This window comes from Rhinolophus hipposideros (genome assembly GCF_964194185.1).
Source record: "Rhinolophus hipposideros genome assembly, chromosome: 3".
Taxonomy (NCBI): Eukaryota; Metazoa; Chordata; class Mammalia; order Chiroptera; family Rhinolophidae; genus Rhinolophus; species Rhinolophus hipposideros.
Window position 1 is genome coordinate 66,315,326 of NC_138049.1, and position 25,394 is coordinate 66,340,719.

General features: G+C 40.2%; 1 protein-coding gene across 11 annotated transcripts in view; it reads right to left on the reverse strand.

The window, feature by feature from the left end:
* MRAP2 (melanocortin 2 receptor accessory protein 2) overlaps positions 1-25,394 on the reverse strand; it is a 43,378-nt gene that overhangs the window by 12,421 nt on the left and 5,563 nt on the right. For 3 of the 11 annotated variants that reach the window (XM_081039759.1, XM_081039758.1, XM_081039760.1), the window contains 3 exons: positions 22,638-22,694; positions 13,492-13,625; positions 5,048-5,147 (listed from right to left, as the gene is read on the reverse strand). In XM_081039759.1, coding sequence (XP_080895885.1) covers positions 5,048-5,147; positions 13,492-13,625; positions 22,638-22,690 — 287 coding nt within the window. In that variant the 5' untranslated portion in view covers positions 22,691-22,694. Of the gene's footprint in view, positions 1-5,047; positions 5,148-13,491; positions 13,626-14,659; positions 14,876-22,637; positions 22,695-25,238; positions 25,301-25,394 lie in introns of all 11 variants that reach the window. The other 8 variants (XM_081039764.1, XM_081039763.1, XM_081039762.1 and 5 more) reach the window with 4 other exon arrangements.

A 25,394-nucleotide genomic window follows, 5' to 3' on the forward strand; every position in this document is an offset into this window, starting at 1 on the left:
ATGAAAACAGACACATAGATCAATGAAACAGAATAAAGAGCCCTGAAATTAATCCATGCCTATATGGTCACTTAATCTATGACAAAGGAACCAAGAATATACACTGGGGTAAAGACAGTATATTCAATAAATGGTGCTGAGAAAACTGGATGAATACATACATACAAAAAACAAAACAAAACAAAACAAAATTGGACCATCTTCTTACTCCATATAAAAGAATAGACTTAAAATGGATTAAAGAGTTAAATGTAAGACCTGAAACCATAAAAATCCTACAAGAAAACAAGGGCAGTAAACTCTCAGACATTATTAACCTTAGTAATATTTTTACTATCCAGGCAAGGAAATAAAAGACAAATAAATAAATAAACAAATGGGAACACATTAAACTAAAAAGTTTTTGCACAGCAAAAGAAACCTCAACAAAACAAAAAGACATCCTATTGAATGGGAGAAGATATTCACAAGTGATACATCTGATAAGGGGTTAATATTCAAAATTTATAAAAAACTCAAATAGCTCAACACCAAAAAAAACAAACAATCCAGTTAAAAAACGGGCAGAGGACTTGGTAGACACTTCTCCAAAGAGGATGTACATAGATGGCCAATAGACATATAAAAAAATGCTCAATATTACTAATCATCAGAGAAATACAAATAAAAACCACCATGAGATATTACCTCACACCTGTCAGAATGGCCATCATCAATAAATCAACACACAAGTGTTGGTAAAGATGTGGAGAAAAGGCTACTTTATGCACGGTTGATTGGATTGTAAATTGGTGCAGCCACTATGGAAAACAGTATGGAGTTTCCTCAAAAAATTAAAAATAGAGCTACCTTATGACTCAGCAAATTCCACTCCTGGGTGTTTATTCAAAGAAATCCAAAACACTAATTTGAAAAGATATATACACCCCTATGTTCACTGCAACACTATTTATAATAGCCAACACATGGAAGTAACCTACACGCCCATCAATAAATGACTGGATAAAGAAACTGTGGTACATATATACAATGGAATATTACTCTACCATTACAAAGAATGAAATATTACCATTTACAACATGGATAAACCTAGAGGGTATTATGCTTAGTGAAATAAGTCAGACTGAGAAAGACAAATACCATATGATCTCATTTATATGTGGAATCTACAGAACAAAATAAATGAACAAACAAAACAGAAGTAGATCCATACATAGAGAGAATAAACTGATGGTTACTAGATGGGAGGGGGGCTGGGTGAGAAAGGTGAAGGAATTAAGAAGTACAAATTGATAATTACAGGGCAGTCATGGGGATGTAAAGTACAATATGGGGAATACAGTGAGTAGTATTGTAAAAACTATGTACAATGTCAGATAGGTAGTAGACTTACTGGGGAAATTACTCATAAATTATATAAATGTCTAACCACTAAGCTGTACACCTGAAACTAATATAAAATAATATTGGATGTCAACTACAATTAAAAAATAGTCACACGGAGGCGTTGTGCAGCATGGGGAATATAGTCAATAATGTTCTGATAACTATGTACAGTGGTGGGTGGGTAGCAGACTTGTTGGGATTATCACTTCGTGTGTTATGTGAATTTCTGATCAATATGTTGTGATCAGAAAGGTGAGTTAATTTAATGTAGTGATGAATAACAGGAGCTTCAGAGTCAAAGAGGCTTTAGTCTGAGGCCTCACTCTACCGTTGTTTCACCTGTGAGACCTGAGAAAAGTGATTCAGCCTCATTTTTCTAGTCCGTAAAGCGGGAACACTTAAAAGCTTTACCACATCTTCCTGTGCAGACTTAGTAAGATTATTCATATAAAGTTATTAGTAGACCCTGGCATATGGTAAACGTCAAAAAAAAAGATTCATATTATTTTTCTCAATGATTTATCATTCTTTCCTTCATGCCTAATTATCACAGGCAAACTCAAAATCGGTTTTTATATTAAAGTTGGCTGAATGGAAAAAATGTCTATGTTAGAGAATATTCCTGCCAGATGAATGTCATTTACTAAGATTTAAAAGCCTTTTGTAACTGATCCCTTTAGAGATTTTTCCACATGTCTGTTTCTTTCAGTTTTCTATTATGATATAATACAACCAAATGCCATCTTACAGTGCTTCAGACTCAAAAAGGCATTTAAGGTGTGGCCCTGAGGGCTGATTCCTTATTTTACTGAAAGTAAGAAAAGGTTAGACTTTCTATTTAACCTCACTGAAAGCATGTAGAGTTTCAATGACCCCGGTGTTCTGATTGAGATCATTCAGAAATACCATCAAAAGCAGTAGGACTGAACTACCAATTGAAAGACTAGAAATGCAAGCCTCAGCTATCCAGGGTCACCATGACACATATTAGTCAGGATTCTCCAGAGAAACAGAACAAACAGGATGTGTGTGTGTGTGTGTGTGTGTGTCTGTCTATCTATCTATCTATCTATCTATCTATCTATCTATCTATCTATCCATCCATCTCTTTCTTTCCTTCCTTCCTTCCTTCCTTCCTTCCTTCCTTCCTTCCTTCCTTCCTTCCTTCCTTCCTTCCTTCCTTTCTTCCTTCCTTCCTGTCTACAGAGAGAGAGGGAGACATTTATTTTAAGGAATTGGTCCATGAGATTGCAGAGGCTGGCAAATCCAAAATCTGCAGGGGGGCTGGCAGGCTGGAGGCCCAGGGCAGAGTTGCAGTCTAACCCTGAAGGGTCTTCTGCCAGAATTCCTTTTTTTCTTGAGGTAAGTCAGTCTATTTCTAGAAAGGCCTTCTACTGATTGGATGAGGACAACCCACATTGTGGAGGACAATCTACTTTACCCAAAGAATACTGATTTAAATGTTAATCTCATCTAAAAAAGAAAACAAACACCTTCACAGAAACATATGGGGAAATGTTTGACCAAATATATGGGTACCATGGCGTGGCCAAGTTGACACATAAAATTAACCATCACAGGAAGTCATGTTCTATTTTGGACTGGGGTGTTTCCATCCAGTAAAATCACTGGCATCCTACATCAAACAAATCCATCTCAATAACTCTGACAAAATCCATCTGTTCCTTTGAAGAAAAAGAAGATAATAGGGTGTTTTTATAACCTGACCACTCTATGAGATGTGCCCTAATCTGAGTTTTGTGCTCAGCATCTCTCACTACTATTGCAATCCACACCAAAGTACCAAATCCCATGGACCAATATAAGAGAAGCAAAGGCATGTGCAGATGTTTATGAGGACATGGAGAAAGGGGAAAGTTCATGTCTTTTTAATGGCTGTTAAAGAGATTCTCAACCATGTGTCTCCATATGCTGCAATAAAATCGCATTTTCCTTTCATTTAAAATGTGTTTAATTTTTTCCCCCCAGACCCTGATGTCTGGAAACAGCTGAGTTATGGGCAGAACTATTCCCTTTATCCAGGCATTTGTTAAATAGTTCAAGTGCAGGCTGAAGACTGAACAGACTCTGGAGACTGTATGATGAAGTACAACAATAAGAATATTGCTTGCTGCAAAGCTGTAAGAATTAAGAGAGACAGTGAATGCAAAATGCTAAGATATGTGCTAAATTTCTTCTGTTTACTCCAGTAGGTCCCTTTCCTCCTTTCCCCATTTTGCTCTGTGTCCTGGGAAAGACTTTTGATCAGAGCTCTGGCTGCTGGTTGTGGTGTTGTATTCAGCCAATGAGAGCAATGGTGAGAGATGGGAAGGAGGGAGTCAAGTAAGGTCTGGGTATTTATATTATGGCTCCCTCCCTGAGGGAGCTAGCTGTGTCCCAGCTCCTCTCAGCTGCTCACTCTGCAAGACTCTGGGCTCCAGTCAGGCCGCCTTCAGATTGGGGTGGTAGCTACTCCTCAGTGTTGATAGCCCTGGGGTGCCGCCTATCCTGTGGGGTTGTCCTTCTCCCTAGCCACAATTTGCGAATAGCCCCTCCATCAAAAGCTCTTCTAATGACTTAAGTTGAGTGTGCTAGCTGTGCCTGCTGGGGCCAACTAAAAAAGTATTCAACATGTTATTATTCCCTTTTTAAAGAGTTGGGATAAAAAAAAATCTCTAAAATATTTCCGAGATTTTTGCAGACCATAACTGAACAAACACGTTTTGATGTTATTCAACATTCCTGAAGGACCCATATAATAATTTTCTCCTTAATTCCAAAGCCCAACACAAATATTCTTTATCCTGCTGTAAGAATCACATAATCTGGGGTGGCCGGATGGCTCAGTTGGTTAGAGCACAAGCTCTTAACAGCAGGGTTGCCTGTTCTATTCCCACATGAGCCGGTGAGGTGCACCCTCCACAACTAGATTGAAGACAATGAGCTACCGCTGAGCTACCAGTGGGGCTTCTGGATGGCTCAGTTGATTAGAGCAGGAGCTCTTAACAAGATTGCCGGTTCAATTCCCACATGGGATGGTGGGCTCAATGGCGACTGGACAATGACTTGTCTTGGAGCTAATGGGCCCTGGAAAAACACACTGTTCTCCAATATTCCCCAATTAAAAAGAAAAGAAAAGAATCACGTAATCTTTAGTGTTTCTCTTTTTATAGTAGTTTCAAGGAAACTCAGTGTTGAACTCAGTGTTTTTGCCAATGATTAATTCAGTTGAGTATGCAGCAACGACTACTTCTCTGTTCCTTGAAATGTTTTTAAAAACTAGTTTTCATCCTGTTTTGCTGTTGTCTTTTTTACTGTTTTTAGTCTGCTGAGTCATCTAAATTCTTTGGAGACGAAAAAGAAATCCATCCTAACTACTAAATATCTCAATATAAAAATCAAGCCTGGATCAGCATTAAGACTATACAAAAGGACCAAAAAACCCAGGTTCATAAGGGTCCACTTCAAAGCAAGTCCCAGAGGCAAAAAGCAAAATGCCAGGAGAAGATGGATCCCACCACAGGAACCTGGGTCCAGGCAGCAAATCCATAAGCAGGCCCTTCTCTCTACCCACTAAAAGTAACACCAGCCCTGGATGCTATTTCTGTTTCTTCAGTTTGCACTGGGGCTTACCAGCCATTAAGGAAGAGCACAGACTTACTCTTGGTGTGGGGCTCCCGTCTTAGTCAGCAAGGTCAGCACAAAAAACATGAAAATCACGAAGACTGCAAGACCAACCCAAAATCCAATCACAATGGAATCTGTAAGACAGTTAATACTGGGATTAGTATTTCATAGCAGCTGAAAACTTGAACATTCAAGGAATTTGAGCTTTTTGGTACATGAAATGAGAGAGGACATCAACAATCTTATGAGACAATTTTTTTTTGTAGAAGAATGTTTATAGAAACTTTATTCATCATTGCTCCCTCCCTCCACAAAACAAACAAACAAATAAACTGGAAACAATGTAAATCAGTAGGTGAAGGGATGAACAAATTGTGGTTCTATTCACACAGTGAAATACTACAGTAAAATACTGTAGTATAAATGGGTGAACTGCTGATATATGCAACAACATTCGTGATTTTATGACACAATCTTGAACCATCATCAACTGGGGACAGATAAGATATAGGGAATGAGCGAGAGGGAAATGTCTGGGCCACTTTTGGGTTTCTGTCTCAAATAATATGGAGAGACTTTGGCCTTACTGACTCTTGTTTCCATATCCCAATGAGGAACTTAGGACAGAACATAGGCCATCTAGGTCTTCAAGATTCCATTGCATTGGCTTGATTTAGAGAATACAGTTTTCAGCAGAGACTGCTATATAAAGTTTTAAATGAATTCTGATTCAAACCAACCCAATTTTGTATTTTCAATTCTGTTCATGCTGGAATAGTTCAGATCCTCACTACTTCTTGCTGAGGACATGTGAACAGCCTCCTGCATGCCCTCCCGTCTTCTAGTTTTCTGTGTGCTTCAACTCTGTATGAGCCTGCTTTATCACAGCTCTGATAATATTGCTGTTTTATGAAAAACTCTTCAACAAAGATGGAACTGACCTTTTCCAGATTAAAAGAGATTCCATACGTAAATCACTTTATATAAGGTCTGGCATCTAAGACGAAGGCACCCCACATTTTCCATTATTGTTAAAATTATCATTTTCTCCCAGATCAGCCCTACTTTAAAACCTAGGTTTCCAATCAGACTAGGGGATATTGTCACTGTATTTACTTTGACCATTAGCCACAGCTTCCCAAAACCTAAGCCTTTTCAGGGGCTGTTACCTTTATCTGGCTGGAAAAGCTTTCCTCAACCAAGAGCTGATGAAAGTCCATCCATCCTTCAAAGCCCATTCCTTATGCCATCTCCTTCACCAATCCTGGACTAATTTTCCCGACTGATGTGCTCTTTCCTTCCTTTGAGCCCCATGACATTTTTTGTCTGTACTTCTTTCCATGGGCCCTTACTTGGTTAAGAGTCTCTGGGACTCTGTGACACAGTATATGTCTCTGAGACAAATTTTTTTTTTTTTTTAATCTGCAAAACCTGGCACATACATAATAGGGTTTCAAATCTGGGGGAGTCAACAGAGTTGAATTATTTTACATTTTCTGGCCTATGAAGTTGACCTATGTGGGAGTACAGTGAGGATGTCTAGCATTTAAAAAAAAAAATACAGCATATACACTAAAGGTGATTAAATGCAAAGCATTATTCTAGTTAAATTATGTATACATAGCATTTTTTCTAAAGTGAAGAAATCGGATACTTTCACTTTACATGTACTATTGCCTAGAGGTTAACAACTTTTATTTAACAACATTTATTCAGTACTCTGGATGCAAAACTAATATATCTTTCCTGGGATTAAGAGTGCCAAAGAAATAGAAATCGTAGACCTTGTTTTATAATCTAATGGAAATGAGGACTAAAGAAGACATAAGGACAAATACCAAAAACACACATATGCAAGTGCAGCTATTCATGTCAATGAATATGTCAATTATGAGGGCACAGACGGTAAAGCATCATTGGGCAGAAAAATGACAGGACACTGTACTTCACCTGCCTGCACAGTAAAAGCAAATTCTAAAATGACACACCAGCATTATACTTAAATCCTCAATTAAGAATTTAATCTGGTCATACTGGCTCATTTTTCAAATCTGTTTACTAGGAAGGACAGCTTTCACACTGCAAATGATGGCTGCATCCCCATCAGTCCTGCACTTCCCAAACCTAGGGTGGGCAGAGGTGGAGGAGGGGTGCCGTTAATGCAGCCCAGTCCCTTCCCTGTACCCTTCTGGTGCCCCAGGATGATGATCAAAAAGCAACAACAGTGTGGGGCCTGGGAGGGTCATAGCCCTCAAGGAGTCATGGGAGAGCAGAGTGTGGATTGGAAGGCGTAGGCTAGAATGTGAGAATCCCCATGATCCAACAGCATTTCCAAATGTTGCCTCGATAATGTGGCATCTCTGTTTCTCATCACTATGTTTCATTTAACTTTGCTTATTTATGTAGCTTTGCTTATTCACATCACCCTTCAAACAAAATTCTGCTTCCTCAAATTATTTCCATTAATTCTCTGCCATGTAGCCCAACCCCAGGGCACTTTCTCACCATGAGTCTCTTTCAGGAATATCCAAACTCTCATGAAATTTTATTTATATGCCAGGTTTCATGGGCATGGGCACTGTCATGAAATGGTGACCATGCAGCTGCTCATCTTCCTCAAAACATCCTTTCTTGGCAGGAAGTAAGAATATAGCTTTACCTTGAAGTGAAACTCCAATGAGGCCAGTGCTTAAGGAAACCAAGAGAATCTTCCAAAGGGGTTTCTAACAGAGCCAATCAGCCACTTCTGTCCTGCCTAGAAACAGAGCTACTTAGAGAGCCTTATACTAAGGGAGGAGAGCACATTGCCCAGGGAATTCCCAATGGAATGTGTCATAACAAAATAATTTACCCTTCACCCAACCTCTAATGAATGTTCCTTACAGGTTCCATTCCACTCTTGCCATGGAGTATTTTCTGCAATGTTCTTCCCCAATGTATTATAGCTCAGTCTCTCACTTCCTTCAAATCTTCTCCCAAATTTTCCCTTCTCAGTAAGGCTTTCCACGGCCACTCAAAGATAGAGATCTATACTTTCACTCCACACTCCACTTGTTTTTCCTTTTTCTTAAATCACCATCTGGCATAGTTTATTTGTTTAATTTGTTGTCTGTGTGTTCCACTAGAAAGCAAGATCGATGAAAGGAAGTATTTTTGTCTTTTAGTTCACTGTTGTATCTCCAGTGATTAAAATAATACTGTACATACATGTGCTCAATAAATACGTGCTGAATGAATGTCCATTCTGCTGGTACCAAATGTATATCATATCCATGCCCGTTTTTGATACATTATAAGGTTTAACACCAGATTAAAAACTGACGGCGAAAGGAAAATTCAAATACCATCAGAGGTTGTCACATGAAAGACCCTTTGAAGGTAGGAATCTTAATTTCAGCAGGTAGGAGAACTTAGATAGAGCTGTTGCCAAGTATGATCTGTTACAGGTAAAGCAAATGAAGATAACTGGCGTGGTCATCCTTATCCTGACCTTGAAATGTCTTGCTTCTATTCTTTTGAACTTGTACCTGACTGGCTTGGAATTTTGCTTGGCAAAACAAAGAGACACACTTGAAGATCAGAGTCATATCACTTGAAAGAAGAGACTATACCAAAGTAGACATTGTAATAGTTGACTTAATTTTTTTTTGTTTTCCTGTATGTGTGGGAGATTTTTTTTAATTTGTTTTTTTATTCTTTTCTATGTCTCTCATATATTGTCAGGTTCCTAAAGCTAAGGACCTCTACTTTAACCAGATCTTCTAGATCAGAACAGTAAGGACTCACCCAGGCATTTTTGTTTTTTCCTGGTGTGAATGCTAAAACTAACCAAAGCACTCCTTATTAATGGTATAGTAGGTAAATATGTGATATGTTACACTTTTGCCTATATTTTGCAGGAATTTTTTCTAGCTTTAATCATTTCTAGAATGTAAATATACTTATTTCACACTAATGAAATTAGTATGAAAATACATACTAATTTTCATCTCTGGAAATATAACTACCAAAATTACAGCATCAGGTCTGTCTTCTTTGTCACTTAAACTAAGGAAAAGAGGCCAGAGCAAACTGACACAAAAATAAAATTTGAGTCACCAAAATGTAAAAACCCATATTACAGGGAAATATGGCAATTTGCCCAGTCATTTTCATTCCACTGAAATCTTAACAAGCAAGTGTTCTTACTTAAAGATTGTTCCAGAAAAACTACAGAGTAAAGAATTAAAGTACACTCAGGAGGATGATTGCACACCCTGACAGCAACAGTGTTCCATCAGATAATCAGTGACAACATATCCTAATGGATTCCACATGCTTTCTTAAATTTCCACAAAGAACTACTGAGCAGACAGACATCAATAAAGGAACGAGTGAAAACATTTAATTATTACTATTCACTTCAGAGGTAAAGGATAAGTACTTAATGATTTTTTTAAAGACTAAAAATAGAAACCCTCTATCCAGGAAATGAGCAGCTCTGAAACCCTTTAAGAGTCATTGCTGGAGACCAGAAAGTGGGAACCAGCAGGAGTATTGCTGCCTCTATCCCTCTAATTGCCCCATCAGATGCTCTGTCACAGGCCCCAGCAAACAGTGGCATCTGAGCCCTCGGGACCTGCACATGAAGCCTGGGCTGTGATGGTCCTTCCCGCAACAGGGGAGAGGGGACAAAGGCTAAACCACTCAATTAGCTGAAATGAGGAGTTGACCAAGATAGAAACTCAGGAGGCTCCTGCCCTCCCCCTCTCCCAGGGACACACCAAATATATGGCTACATATGGAGTAATTCCCTCTGAAAAAGACCCAGAAACCAGCTGAGCAGCTAACTCCTACATATCTGGCAAATGAGAAAATACCCACAGCTAAATGGATAGGAAAGGCAGAGACACATTCTTGCCATGAACCACACCCCTAGCCCAGCAACATACAATTGGGAGGGAACCCCCAACTGCCACTTTCTGCCTTAGGAAGGAAGGGTTTGGACCGTACATCTAGAGCTCTGACTTTTAAGACTCCCATAGAGAGATCGGCCCTTAAAACATCTAGCTCTGAAGAGCCATGAGAACCCAAAGATTATAGCAAACAAAGAAGCAGTTCTTAAAGGGCACATGAGTCTTCCCATGGCTACGTCCCCAGGGCTCAGTGCAGAGGGAACAGGCAAAAACACCCATTTCCAGTGTTTCGTTGAAAGGATGTAAATGCTTACCTTAAAAAATGCTGCCTGAGGGCCAGACTTCTAATTTAGCAGGCATTTGAAGCCTGACTGTTCCTTCCCAGAGACCAGCTCTGTTGAACACCTCTCCAGCCTTCTCCCTTTACCCCACTCCCTTCACCCCATAATAAAAGCAGTATCTCCCTAGAAGGAGGTTGTACACAGGTCTGGCACCCCAGCTTTAGCAGCGGCTACCCAAGGGACAGGCCACCAATCTCCTGGCTCCGACTGGAAATGGGGCTTGCATTTATGAGTCTCATAGGACTATAGTAAACAAAGAAGCAGTTCCCAGCAAGCACAGCAGCACCCCTCCATGGCTCTACAACAGGCCCAGCACAGAGGGCACAGACAAAATGCCCATCTGTCAGTTTCTCCCTGGAAAGGGTTTAACTACATACTTTTCCAGCTGCTGCCTGGAAGCATGTGGCTTCTACTCAGACGGCATCTAGGTAGGTGCTGATCCTGATCCATCCCTTTGGGACACAGACAGGTCTTAAAACACCGTCAGCTACTGAGAGCCACTAAGAACAAACACGGTTGCTTGGACAATCATAAAAGGTTGAAAGAGAACAAGGAGCTCAGCCCTGGCTGAATGACAAGGATCATCTCCTACACAAGCCCACCCCACCAAGACTAGGAGAGGTGGCTGTTGTATCTAATGCACAGAAACCAACACAGAAAGTCAAGAAAAATGAAGGAATGGAGGAATATGTTCCAAACAAAAGAACAAGATAAATCTCCAGAAACGTATCTTAATGAAATAGAGAAAAGTTATTTAACTGACAGAGTTCAAAATAATGGTCATAAACATAGGGAGTAAGCTCCTTGACATGGGTCTTAGAAAGGACTTCTTGGATTTGATACCAAAAGCAAAGGCAACCAAAGCAAAATTAAACAAGTGGGACAACATCAAACTAAAAAGCTTCTGCACAGCAAAGGAAACCATCAACAACATGAAAAGTCAACATATGGAATGGAAGAAAATATTTGCAAATCATACATCTGATAAGGGGTTAATATCCAAAATGTACAAGGAACTCATACAATTCAATAGCAAGCAATGAATAAATAAATAAATAAATAAATAAAAATGTAAAAAACCCAACCCAGTTAAAAAATGGGCAAAGGACCTGAGTAGACATTTTTCCAAAGAAGACATCCAAGTGGCCAACAAGTACATGAAAAGGTATTCAGCATCACTAATTATCAGGGAAATGCAAATCAAAACCACAATGAGGTATCACTTCTCACATGTCAGGATGTTTATTATCAAAAACACAAGACAAAACAAATGCTGGTGAGGATATGGAGAAAAGAGAATTCTCCAAATATATGGTGATGGAAGGAGAACTGACTCTGGGTGGTGAACACACAATGGGATTTATAGACGATGTAATACAGAATTGTACACCTGAAATCTATGTAAATTTACTAACAATTGTCACCCCAATAAAATTAATTAAAAAAAAAAAAAAAAAAAGAGAATTCTCATACACTGTTGGTGAGAACATAAACTGGTTCAGGCGTTATGAAAAACAGTGTGGAGGTTACTGAAAAAATGAAAAATAGAATTACCATATGATCCAGCAATTCCACGTCTGGGTATATATCCAAAGGAAACTAAACCACTATCTTGAAAATTATATCTCTACTTCCATGTTCATCGCAGCATTATTCGCAAGGTATGGAAACAACCTAAAGTGGCCATCAATGGGTGAATTAATCCAGTAAATGTGACACACACACACACACACACACACACACACACACACACACACATACACACACACACACACTATGGAATATTATTCAGCCTTTGAGAAGAATACAATTCTGTCATTTATGACAACATGGAAGAAACTGGAGGGCATTATGCTGAGTGAAATAAGCCAGACAGAGAAAGACAAATAAATACTTCATGGTATTACTTATATGTGAAATCTAACAACAAAAAATTGAACTCATAGTAAGAGAGACTAGAAAAGTGGTTGCCAAGGGATGAGGGGTGGGGGAAATAGGGAGATATGGGAAAAAGGGTATAAACTTTCAGTTATAAAATGAATAAGTTCTGAGGATCTGCCATATAACATGGTGAGTATAGAATAGTACTGTATTGCATAACTGAAATTTGCAAGAGTGAACTTAAATGTTCTCACAAATAGAGAGATAGGCAGAAATACCTGAGGTGATTAATATGTTAATTAATTCAAAGGGGGGAAATCCTTTCACAATGTATACATATATCAACCCCTCATTTTGTACACTTTAAATGTATTACAATTTTATTTGTCAATTATACCTCAGTAAAGCTGAAAAAATATAGAAAGTCCTCCTTGCAAGGGAGCAACAAGTTGGTGTCAGGGATCATGAATGCCAAGCCATTCACCCAGAGCAGTGGCAGCCAGGAAACACCAAAGGAGCAAAAGCATTTCCTCTGCCACATTTGCATTCCAATTCTAGTCTCCCTTATAGTCCCTAATCTGACCCCTTAATCTGAACCAGCAACAACCTAAAATTTTGGTGGTGCTGCAGATAATTCATTCTGAAACAACCAAACATCTCTGGAATATTTATGGGGTAGCCACGACAGGACCTGGGAGTGGACAGCAGTCCCTGCTTGTTATGCCAACTGTACTTAAGAAAAAGAAGATGCTTTGTGCGGGCCAGTCAGTATGATTGTAGATGCACATGAACCTTTCGCAGAATTATATTCCCTTGCTGTGTGCTGGATCATTAATCACCCCAATAACATGAAACACAATTCATGCCTATACATCAGAGTTAGGAACGATCACAGACTCTTCTCGTCCATCAGTATAACACACTGTTCTCCACAGCTCCAGAAAACCAATGACGCTGAAAGAATGCTGTTGACTATGTGTTACAAAAGAAGGTTCTTCAATCAATAGTTCCAGATTCTACTTTTGTCACATGTTTGATGGTCCAAATGTTCACACAGTTTAGCAGAGCAGGAATTGTTAATGCTTTAACAAAATATCTCAATTTGAGAAAGACATTGATTCACGCTCCCCCACTAAGGAAAGCTTTCAAGTCCTTTGTCACTCAGAATCACCAAAGCCCTCATGTAGATAATACCATCACTGAGCAATCAGCCTGTTTGGAAGGGTGTTTTCTGGGGTTTGGGGAGTAGAGAGCGGAGTTATGTAAAAATATAGAATGTTCAGAAAAAGTGATTACTGGGGATTTCACCGGTTAAGACAAATGCATATTATGCTTACACTGGAGAATTGTATAAAACTTACATTTATGAGCCTTCAGTCCTTCAAAGGAAACTGGTCCAATCTCATAATACTCATATTCCCAGGTGTAATCAGAATTAGATGTAGATTGCTGAGACGTTCTGTTAGAAATTAACCTCGGGGCAGACATCTCCACCCTGCACAAATGGAGAAAGGCAAGTATAGAACCTGTTAATTCATCCATAAGTGCACAGGTACTCTACTTGCTCTTGACCATGTAAAGGGGTTCGGCTGGCAAAGGCCTCCTATCTACGAGGCCCTCACCAGCTGCCCATATCTCAGACCAAGTGCCCGTTATTTCCTTTAATCTCTCCCTAAACTGGAATGTATTTGAAATCAGACACCACAGTTTCCTTCTTTGTTGTCCCCCAGAACCTAACCCAGTGCCTGGCACATAATCAACTTTTAATAACTGATGAAGAAAGGAAGAGAAGGAGGGAGAGAGTACATCAAACTGTGAGTTTATAACTTCAGCCTCACCACCTATACCTGTGTGAGTATGTAAAGAGCCTACAGAGAACAAATAGTATCAGAAGTGAAATAGCTCAGTAATGTCTACTGAGCACCTACTATGCAACCATAAAGATATGTAACCTAAATCTAATGAAATGGGGTAAAGAGACACGGACAATACGAGTCGCATAATGGGAGAAGATCCTCAGTGGAAGTCCATTTCTCGCCCACTGTTTACTCCTGAAATTTGTCCTATTTTCAGGATGTCCCAAATATCTTCTTTATGATGATTTTAGATTAGAAATTTGTTGCCTTGCGAGAAGAGGTTGCAGTGTGCAGTATGGATGCCAAAGGTAACAACTCAACAGAGCCAGTATCGAAAACTGAGCACCTACTGTATATAAAACACTGTACAGTGTGAGATAGGAGGAGATGCTTGTGACACAGACTAGGACCTCACAGACCTTCCCTTATAATGGGGAAGGAATATAAAGTGAAATTTAACAGTAATATTAGGGAAAATCTGCATGAAATACCAGCTGAAACCAAGATTCACTGAGAAGTTACCATCACTCAGTCCCACCCACCAAAATCTTTCTGAACTTCTCCTTCTCCCAACCCCACCACGGGTCAGTATCACCCACCACTGCCTCTAGAACACCCAGACAAGCTGAGACAAAATTATCAGCACCCTTTTGCCCCAAGGCATGAGTCTTACCTTTGCCTCTTCCTTTCTTCCCCATTCCCAGTCCTGGATCCCATCAAAACAGACTCCAAACAAGCCCTCAGTATCATATTATTCAAAAGATGGAGTGCTCTGATCCAGAGATGTGTGCCAGTGTCAGAAATGGAGCATGACTCTGAGTGCCCAGTAAGATGATTCATTTCTCCAAAGGTAGAAGAGAATATACCAATTCTCATTTGGGACAGAGACCTACACGGATTTTAAGAAAAGCTGACCTTTAAGTAAGTATTAAACTAGCAATCTTTCTGACGTCAGCACAAAAATAAAACTATTACCACAGTATTGTCTTTGGCCTTTCTATTTATTTCTTGGACAAGGGCTTATTTCCCTCAAGAATAAAATTAATTTCCTCAGGAAATGAAAATTAACAACTCCTACGAAGAAGCACTGTCTTCATTTATGAGCTTTTATGAGCCAGAGGGGAGTAACTTTTCATTTGTAGGGCTTAGAGGTAAATGGCTGATTAAAACAACCGTAATTACCATTTCAGAAAGTTAAGAATTTATAGGGAAAGGCACTGGATTTAAAGTTAGGAGACCAGAGTCTTCATCTTTTGCTCTGCCTTCGTTTGCTGTGTAGCCAGGGAAGACATTCCTCTCTCCCAGACACATTTTCCTCATCTGCAAAACTGACCATCCAGGCTACCCAGAGATGCTGTGGTCAGGCAACGGTTCTAGCTATGGTCACTAACAGCCACCATCAACCCTCACCTGGCCCACTTCTTGAAACTGGTTTTTCTGCTTCTACTCTACTAAGCAACTGCAATCCAATCTCAACAGGGCAGCCAATGATCTTTTAAAAAGACAAGTTGCCCCTGTCATTCCTTTACTTAATATTTTTAATGCCTTCTATGGACAAAGTCCAAAATCCTTAAAATGTCCTACCAGGTCATGACCTGGTAGCCCCCCGTCTCCTCTTGTTTTTCCATATACCCTATCAAACTGCACTTCTATTGATTGCATTTCCTCCCATAGTTGATGCTCTCTGCTACCTGCACGCATGCTATTCTCTCTGGCAGGAGTGTCCTTCCTACCTCACCATCCTGACCCATTCCTCCTCCCCTGTATATTCTCCTCATCTACATCAGGGGTTGGCAAATCTGGCCCACCACCTGTTTTTGTACAGACTGCAAGTGTAGGATGATTTTTACATTTTTTAGTGGTTGAAAAAACCACAAAATAATAGTAATATTTCATGACATGAGAAAATTATGACATTCAAATATCAGTGTCCATAAATAAAGTTTTATTGGAACACAACCACCCTCATTTGTTTTTGTATTTTTTATGGCTTCTCTAGCATTACAACAACAGAGCTGAGTAGTTGTGCCAGAGATAGTGTAGCCCAAAGGCTAAAATATTTACTTTCTGGTCTTCTACAGAAAGAGTTTGCCAACCCTACCTATAGAGTCATGGTAGTGGTTGGTGGTGGGGGAGGGGGCAGATCTGAGCTTCAGTTTTCCCATCAGTAAAATGAATATGATTTTAGCACCTGCTTCATGGAATTGCTTTAATGTTACATGAAATATAAATAGATTAACTATGATGTTGCAGGAAATATAAGTAGCCAGGACCCAGGTTAAGAACAATAACTAGTAGCCAGCAGTATGATTACTAGCTAAGAAAAGGGTAGCCTGAGATAGAAAAGCCTGGGCTTGTTTTTAGACATCACCAGCTCCCCTGTCAGCCAGCTCCTATCATATTCACCATGTAGTTAATCTATGGGCTCTAGACAAATGAATAAAATTATAATAAAAAATAACTTGAAGGCATTCATTTAGATTGTTTAAAAGTTACAATGAAAAACATATACACCACGGAATTCATGGATTTATCAAGTCAAAAATATGGCAATAATCTCTCTCTCGCTCTCTCTCTCTCTTTGTTTAAGGGAAATAAGATGAAATCTGGTTTCACCATTTCATTTTTATTGGAAATCAACATTACACACAATGTAATAAGCAGAGCAGAGGGAAGCACCAGGCTTTATCTAGTGTCAAAACAGATAACAGAAAATAGCAAAAAGTGCATAAAACAATGAAGAAAATGAAGCTGGGACAGTGTTTTCCATGTCCTGTCTAAGCAGGTGTCCCCACAGCTCTGATGCTCTCCACATCTGTGCACAGTGGTGACCCCCGTCAGTGGCAGCCCAGGCCCATGGGACCATCAGGTTTCCCTGCTCCTTTCTCAGGTCAGAAAGAAGCATTAACATCACCTCACCGGGCTGGCCAGGAACTAGCAAATAAAATATATCTGTGAAAGAAGTCAGCTATCAAAAAATATCAACCACTCACCTACCATACAGAAAGTGTTTCTTCATTCCTTCTTTTTCCCCCCTTATTCCATTCCTATTCATGAACCATTTAAGGATCAAAGGGTAATGAAAGTCACATGTGCCAAGGTCCTGAAAGTGGAAAGCCTGTCCTTTAAGAGAGGAGCAAAGACTTGACAAACGAATACCTGGAAACAAGAGTGAGTGAATAACAGGCTACCAGAGGTTCTCCAAGGAAGCAGAAGGAAATGCTCGACAACCTCTCCTGGAGCAGCCACTATTCTGGTAGCCTTCAAGGGCTTTTGTTTCTACCACTATTTCCTCTCAGTCCTTTAATTCTAAAGATAGGTTTGGAGGACAAAGCCTCTGGCGTCTCCTTTAAAGCAGTCACCTAACACCCTTGAAAAAGTCCATGAGGCAATATTTTTTTCATCCAAGTTTCAAATTAATCAGACGGGGCCATCAAATACACAATGACAAACAAGCAGAAGGCTGTAGTAAGGTGGTATTTTGTATAACGTCCATTACAGAAGACCGAGGTTGTCTTTCTGAATTTTGCAGAAACGTCTAAGCTGTCACTGTTTCACCATTTGGAAACAGCCAGCATGTCTGGGTAGCAGCCCTCACAGTCTCATATCCTCACCACACTGAGGAACATCTGGGTCTTAACAGGCAGGGAGGGAGAGGCGCCCAGCACAGGCTTACTCACGGGGGTGCTAAAGAGCAGGCAGCTGCTCTCTCCTGAAAACAGCAAACAGGAAATGCAGCGCTTGGAGGAGCCGCTGCTTTCTGAGCATCCCTTCCTCAGATTTTCTTAATGTTGGACTTCTTCATGATATCAGCATCATTAAAAATAACTTCATCCTGAGGAAACATCCTAACCAAGATGACTAGAGCAGCATTGAGAGACTGACTCTGGGTGGTAAACAAGTAATGTGATATACAGATGATGTATTACAGAATTGTACACCTGACACCTATGTAACTTTACTAACTTTACTAACCCCAATAAACTTTAATTACAGAGAGAGAGAGAGAGAGAGAGAGAGAGAGAGAGAGAGAGAGAGACTAATTGCTCTTTTGAGCAGCTGAAAGCACATTTGGCAACAACAACAATGAAAAATTATGACCACACCCCAAAGTCACACCTGAAAAGGAGGTTTACCAGTACATGGAACAGTTTAGGCGAGCCTGTAGAGGTAGAGGGGGCAAAGGTATCTTAAACCCCAAAAGAAAAGCTCGATTAGCAGGTACCAGACAATTTTCACAGCCATCTAAACATCACCCCTTCTCCTATCCACGTTCCCAACACTTTCATCCCTTCCTCCAACTGTCTAATCTTTCTTCTTCCAACCCAGGCTTCCACACCACTCTCTTTTCTTCTTGAAGACAGTTCAAGGAATTCTATCCATCTCCAGAATTTAGGGAGATGTCCTGAGACATGGAACCTTCCATGGAGTAAATAAAGGCTCTTCATCAGTATCACTGGTGGGTTATGATGGGTACACACATCAAGGAGGACATTTCTTTGGAATTGGATGAGCTTTATTTCCATGTTAAGGGGTAAATAACAGCAGATGAGTTTTCCAAGTGACTGCCACCTCAGTCACAGAATTAGCATATTAAAGAAAGATCTAAAAGATGCCCATAAACTCTGAATAATGAGCACACACAACTATACACACACACACACACTCACACACACACACTCACACACACACACACATACACACACACCAGCACAGCTAGAAGGAGTAGCCAGAAAGGCACTCCAGAAGCTATGAGCCAATGTCACAGGTCCCAAGACCCACAGTCACCAGCTTGTACAGAGGAAGACTTAATGACCCATTCAGATTTGAGATAAAAATTCCCAATTTGCAGTGTTTTGATCTCCCTTCTCTTCAATCTGCAAACTCCAAAGTTGGATATGCCACCCAGAACACCAACCTCTCTATTCTGGCATAGGCCATAAAGGCCCCTTTACCTGTTCTTATGTCTTTCTTTCTCCTATTCCTTATTCCCAGGAACAACTGTCCCTAAAGTAACACAGAGAAGTCACCTAGATGATCTGTCACCCATTTTCTCTCTAGCAAAGGCTTCTGAGAAACCAAAGGTAAAGTCCCACCAGGCCACACTCTGGTGGATGAGAAGCCAAGTTCAGAACTCCAGAATCACAACTTTAGAAGCTTAATTCCTTTGTTGCATGAAAACGTGACCACGTACCCGAATCAGAACTGATGGAGTACCCAGCTTACCTACATCTAGGTGTGTAGGACCACACAGAGATTAAATGAGAGACTGCAAGGTGATGAGTCGGGCTCATGATTTGGTCAGAGTCAATTGGATTTTTCTAAAGCATTATACAGCAACATATCCCAGCAAAGAACCATAGTTGATACTCTGAAATCAGAGTCTCTGCAGTGTCCTCCTAGGGCTGTGCTTAAAAAGCACTGACATGGTCTCTTCCCCAACTTACTTCTTCTTTTTATAAATTCTGTGCAAACCACCACCATGTACTTGCACTTGTCACTGTAATCCTCAGGTTTGCAGATTCCTTTTCAGTGAATCCATTTTAAGTCAGCAACTCCTTTCACAGGGTGTAGACTTTTATTTCCTCCAAACAAAGAGGTCATGTTTCTAGGACCCTAGAGGCTTCTCCTCCTCTTTTGACCTGAGTATGCATCTTACTTTTGAAGTCTGACACTCTGGCTATACACACACTGGGTTCCTTCTCCCTTCTCCAATGGACATACTTCCCAAATTTCTCTACACTACCAAGTTTAATGCAATTCCTTGATATTTCCTAGAAGGTACTTATTTATTCAGATCTCAATAAATAAGCCAGCTGTCAGACTTGACAGCTGTCTGAGAAATTCTGGGTACATTTTCCTGTCTATTGCCACTTCACTATACATCAGCAATTTGTTTCTAGGTGCAAAAAATGTGACAAGAAGTGTTCCCAAGCCTGAAGATTTCCTCTGTCTTAAAGTCCGAATCAATGCCAATAGAAGGACAACTTCCAAAACCAGAAAAAATACTTAATATTTTGCAGAGCTAGATATTTAGCCAAAACCTGAAATGAGAGGCTGAATTAATGAGTAGGTGTTCTTCTCCTCCACTTTGAATTTGTGTCACAATAAGAATGAGTTTAGACTCCTAAATCCGCTTCCTCCAGTTATGCCCTGGGCACCTACATAGTAACGAACAGGTAGAAAGTAATTTTTACTTAGCGCTTCCTGGCTCTGTGTACTCCCTGGTTCAGTGCAGTAAATGCTTACTGCATTAACTAAGTGCTGGGACACAATGTCCTTGAGCCATTTGGAGATATTTGCAGACAGTAACGGATCTTTGCAATACACCATAGTACAGGCTATCATAGGACTACACAGACCAGTCCTCTAGTGGTCATCTCTCTCCTCCTGCCTCTCTTCTGTAAGCACCAGCTAGACTCGGCCTCCCCTGCTTGCTCATTGGTGTATTTCCAGAAACCCAGACAAGGTCTGGCTCATAGCAGACATGCAATAAATACTTGTTTGTTGAATCAATTTCTCATGATGTGGAGAAGTCACAAAATTATCTTCTTTTACTCTTTTTCAACCCTGAACCTGAGAGCAGAGTTCTCCCATTCTAACAGAGATTTTAGTTGGACATCGTGAATAACATCATGCCCACACAGGGGAAAACAAAAACAAAAACCCTGAAAGAAACTGTCAAACCTCGTCTGAAAAGAATTTCTCAAGAAGCGATGAAGCATGGCTCTGAGATATGTTTGGGGATGGCAGGCACACTGCCCCCAGCCAGCACATCTCATCCCCAGCTTTGCAGATTTAGGAAACTGGGTTTCCACAGTCCTCCAGGGGTGAGAAAGTCTTTATGAGCTGAGTCACACTGACCAAACATAGGAGAATGATTCACAACTAGAGCATCAATTTGTTGAATTACAGGAAGGAATAAAATGGCCAGGAAGATCAGAGCACATGTCTTACATGGTCTGGAAAACAATATTTAAGATCAGAGGAGCAGCTGGTTAATGTAGAATCAGGGCAAAGGAGTTATGGAATACAATAAAACAGGGCTCTACTCTGCTACCCCACTACACTTGTTTGTCTTGTATCCCAACACGGATGTCCTGCTGCAGCCACAAAGCGAGGTCAGGCCCATGGTGGGGTTGGGATTTCCATCACAGAAATGTCGTAGGGCTAACTCCTCTCTTCTTCTGGACCTTGCTTTTCTTGATCTGGACTTCAAAAAATTCTAGGCATGATGAGGACTCCAGCTGAATCCCAAGTCGACCACTCTATTATAGTTACATTTTCTGGATTCCCAACACTGTCTATTTATTTTTGCTCTATTCCTGAGCCTTCAGGTAAAAGTATCTTTAAAAATGGTAGAGTCAAGTCAAGAACAAACTATCAAAAAGCAGTGCTTCAGTGAGGTATCAGGATGGCTATTATAAAAAATGAAACAAAATAATAAGTGGTAGCAAGGATGTAGACAAACTGGAACCCTTGTGTGTTGCTGGTGAGAATGTAAAATGGTACAGCTGCTATGAAAGACAGTACTGCAGTTCCTCAAAAATGTAAACATGGAATACCTTATGTTCCAGCAATTCCACTTCTGGATATATACCCCAAAGAATTGAAAGCAGAGTCTCCAATAGACATTTGTACAACGGTATCTACGGCAGCACTATTGACAATAGCCAAAAGGTGGAAGCAATTCAAAGGTACATTGGCAAATGAATGGATAAACAAAATGTGGTATGTATGTGCAATGGAATATTATTCAGCCTTAAAAAGGGAGGAAATTCTAATATATGTTACAACATGGATGAACCTTCAAAACATTTTGCTAAGTGAAATAAGCCAGGCATGCAAGGACAAATATTACATGATTCCACTTATATGAGATGCCTGGACTATTCAAATTCATAGAAACAGAAAGTAAAATGGTGGTTGCCAAGGGCTGGGAGAAGGAGGGAATGGAGAATTATTGTTTAATGGATACAGAGTTTCAGTTGGTATGATAAAAAAGTTCTGGACATGGATAGTGGTGATGGTTGCACAACTAGGTGAATGTACTTAATGCCACTGAGTCGTACACTTAAAAAATGATAAATTTTATGTTACGGATATTTTACCAAAATTGAAAAAGCTCTAAATTTTTTTTAAATAAGAAAAAATAAAAATCAGTACTTCCTGACCAACGTACTTGGGGGGAGGGTAATTGAGAGCTCCCCAAAGCCAAAGATGGTGCTGGCACATCCTGGCACCCCTCCCCATGTGGGTCCTTCTTCCATGACCAACCTTCAAAGATCCAGCTTTGCTCTTTTCAAGAGCTTGTGGTGATTCCTTTCCATGTAAAAGGAATACTCACTCTGTCTGGGCGGTAAGGAATCACTTTTTAGAAACCAGGGAGAACCCTGGACGGCTGGGAGAACATCTGTGCTGAGCCAGCCAGGGTCCTCACACCCTGACTAGTCCTGAAAATACACTGCTTCCCAAACTCTCCTTTTAACAAGCTTCACTTTCTGTTGTCCCTGTCATTAGTTCACTTCATTGCAGCAGAAATTCATTACAAGTGATCATTCCAAAATGTCCAGAGCCTTCTTGTGGATTACATTGAGTTAGGTGCTTCCTGATGACAGAGAGGAAACAAATCTTACAAATCTTAATCTTACAAAACTGGCTCCAGTCTCTGGGGAATGTCTTCTGGAGACCAGCTAGAATCCATGGACCTAGAAAACAAACAGCATTGCTGACATTTTTATTTTGCCAAATAAGGACATTTTTCTAAAACGACTATCATTAACAATTATCATTTTTTAGACAAAATGTCATGTTAAGCACCCTCCAAGTTGGGGAGATAGAATGTCATAATATAGGCAGTTGTCTGGAAGAAAAGAGAGTAGCACTCTGACGTCAATATTGTCATTGCAGGCCGATACTTCCACATAGGTCTGCATTACCTTGCCTCTGTCAACTGCTTTCACACGACAGCTGCCAGAAATGGTATACACATCATTCTCTCTGATAACAAAGGGAAAGGACTGAAAGGGATGTAGTGAAATTCCCTTCCAGATCTACGACTCTAACTTAATAAAATACCAAGTTGCTTTCTACTTTTATTACAAACTCAGTGGTGTGAGTCTATTTGTAAAAAATTTGTGTGTGAGTGTGTGTGTGAGTGTGTGTGTGGTGCAATATGGACAGTGTGTCCCCAAAAGTCATATGTTGAAGTCCTAATCCCCAGTACCTCAGAATATGACTCTATTTGGAAACAGGTCTTTAAAGATGTAATTAAGTTAAAATGAGGTCATTAGGGTGCGCCCTAATCCAATCGGAATGGTGTCCTTATAGGAAGAGGCGATGAGGAACTAGAGAGAGACACCAGGGTCACTTGTGCACAGCAGGACAACCAGGTGAAGAGACAGCAAGAGGATGGCCATCTGCAAGCCAAGGAGAGAGCCCTGGAACAGATCTTCACCTTTGACCCTCAGAGGAAACCAACTCTGCTCACTCCTTGATCGCAGACTTCCAGTCTCCAGAACAATGAGAAAATAAGTTTCTGTTGCTTAACCCACTCATTCTTTGGTATTTTATTATGACAGCCCTGGGAAACTAATACAACTGCTGAAATTAATTTTTAAACAACAATGTTCTCTTTAATAAATTAGTTATATAAACTGTCCAAGAAAGTCCATTAAAAATGACTTACTTTATGCCAATGACTCTTACTGTAACTAAACAATATATATATATATATATATATATATATATATATATATATATATATATATATATATATATATATATATATATTTTTTTTTTTGGTAAGGAAAACTTGTTCTCAAAATGCCACTAATCTATTCCAGTATATGCCCCCTTCAGCAAATACATTTATTACATTCTCATCAACATATCCTTCAAGAAGAAAGAACACTAGTTTTGAACATGCTAAAATTAGGAAGAGTCAGTTCAGCCCCACCAAATATTCTGAACACGATGAGCTTGACTATGAAAGATTTATTAGAGGTTGAAAAGTCAAAGCCTGTACCCTCAAAGAATTCAGGCTTGTATTTGGAACCATCCTCTCCCCGCCTTGAACTTGACACACTCAAATACACACACGTGTGCGCACTAAGGAGCAACACAAAAGCCTGATGACATGAAAGGGAGGGTTCATTGTGGCATAGGAAACTGGAAGGGGCCCTCCAAGATGGTCCTCTGAGACCTTCCCACTCTATTCCACTTGCCAGTCTGGACTGCCCTCTCCAGATTCCTGTCTACCTGTGAGGGTAGGGCGCAGTCACCATACAGAGACCCACCCAACTATTCAGCCCACAAGGATTCTGTCCCTTCTTTCAAACTGTGTCACATGGATTACTTGAAACTCTCATTTTAATAAGGAGAGAGTATAAATCAGACTCCCTTAAGGATCAGACTTTGCCTCTCACTGAACCTTCTCAGAAGTTTACAAGCTGCTATTATAAAACATCATAGCCCAGTGAATTAGCGTTTTAATGATACTAGGGAAACATCCACCCTTTCCATTTTAATTAGTGGAGTTTTTCTGAAACGCTTGGCACAATAAGACTCAGGAGAGTGAGACTGGCAGCCTCTTGGATCACCCAGAGGATGAGTTGGCAAACCAGCCGACTTTGTAGTTACTGCTCATGGGCTCTGTCTCCAAGCAGCACACACTGTTCTTTATAGCCCTGAGTGGAATCATTCTTTTGACAACCAAGAAAAAAGGAGAAAAACTGGGAATTTCCACTGCTGTTCTACAGAAAAGGAAATTTAAACCAAGGCAGTGATTTATTTAAGAGCCGGAAACAGAGCAGCAGGAAAGTTACACTTTCTAATGATTATCTTATCCTTCTAGGTCTGGGATTTTTAAACTAGGGAGTGTGTCTGTTCTAGTTTCTCCACCTCCCCTACCCACTGGCACCTTAGTACGAGTCCTGAAAACCAGAGCTTGGTAGAGCCAGGGCGGCCACGCTCCAGGCACCCGGGAACCTCCTCAGCGTGCATGGAGGAGTCTGCCAGAAGAGAGCCAGACAGGGCCTTGTAAAGCGAGGGGCACAAAGCAGGTTTCCCTGTCTGCTTGCCTGAGACGGAGGAGGCCAAACAAACCTCACAGCCTCGAGCATACCTGATGCGTCTTCCTGGAGCACCACTTTTAAGAGAAGACTCAGAGGACTATTTTTATATTAAGTAAGGACAGATATGTTACAGAATAAACTGCAAATATCAAATGAATGTTTAAGATAATCATACACCTTTTTCTGAAAGCCTTGGCCTCTGCTTCAGACTCCCAGAAATAGACGTTCACGCTCTTCTCCTGTGGAGGTAATTTAGTGGAAATTTTAAAGACTTTCTAGTAGGAATATATGTAGGTTTACATGACAGTTAACAGATCTTCATCTTAAATTTCT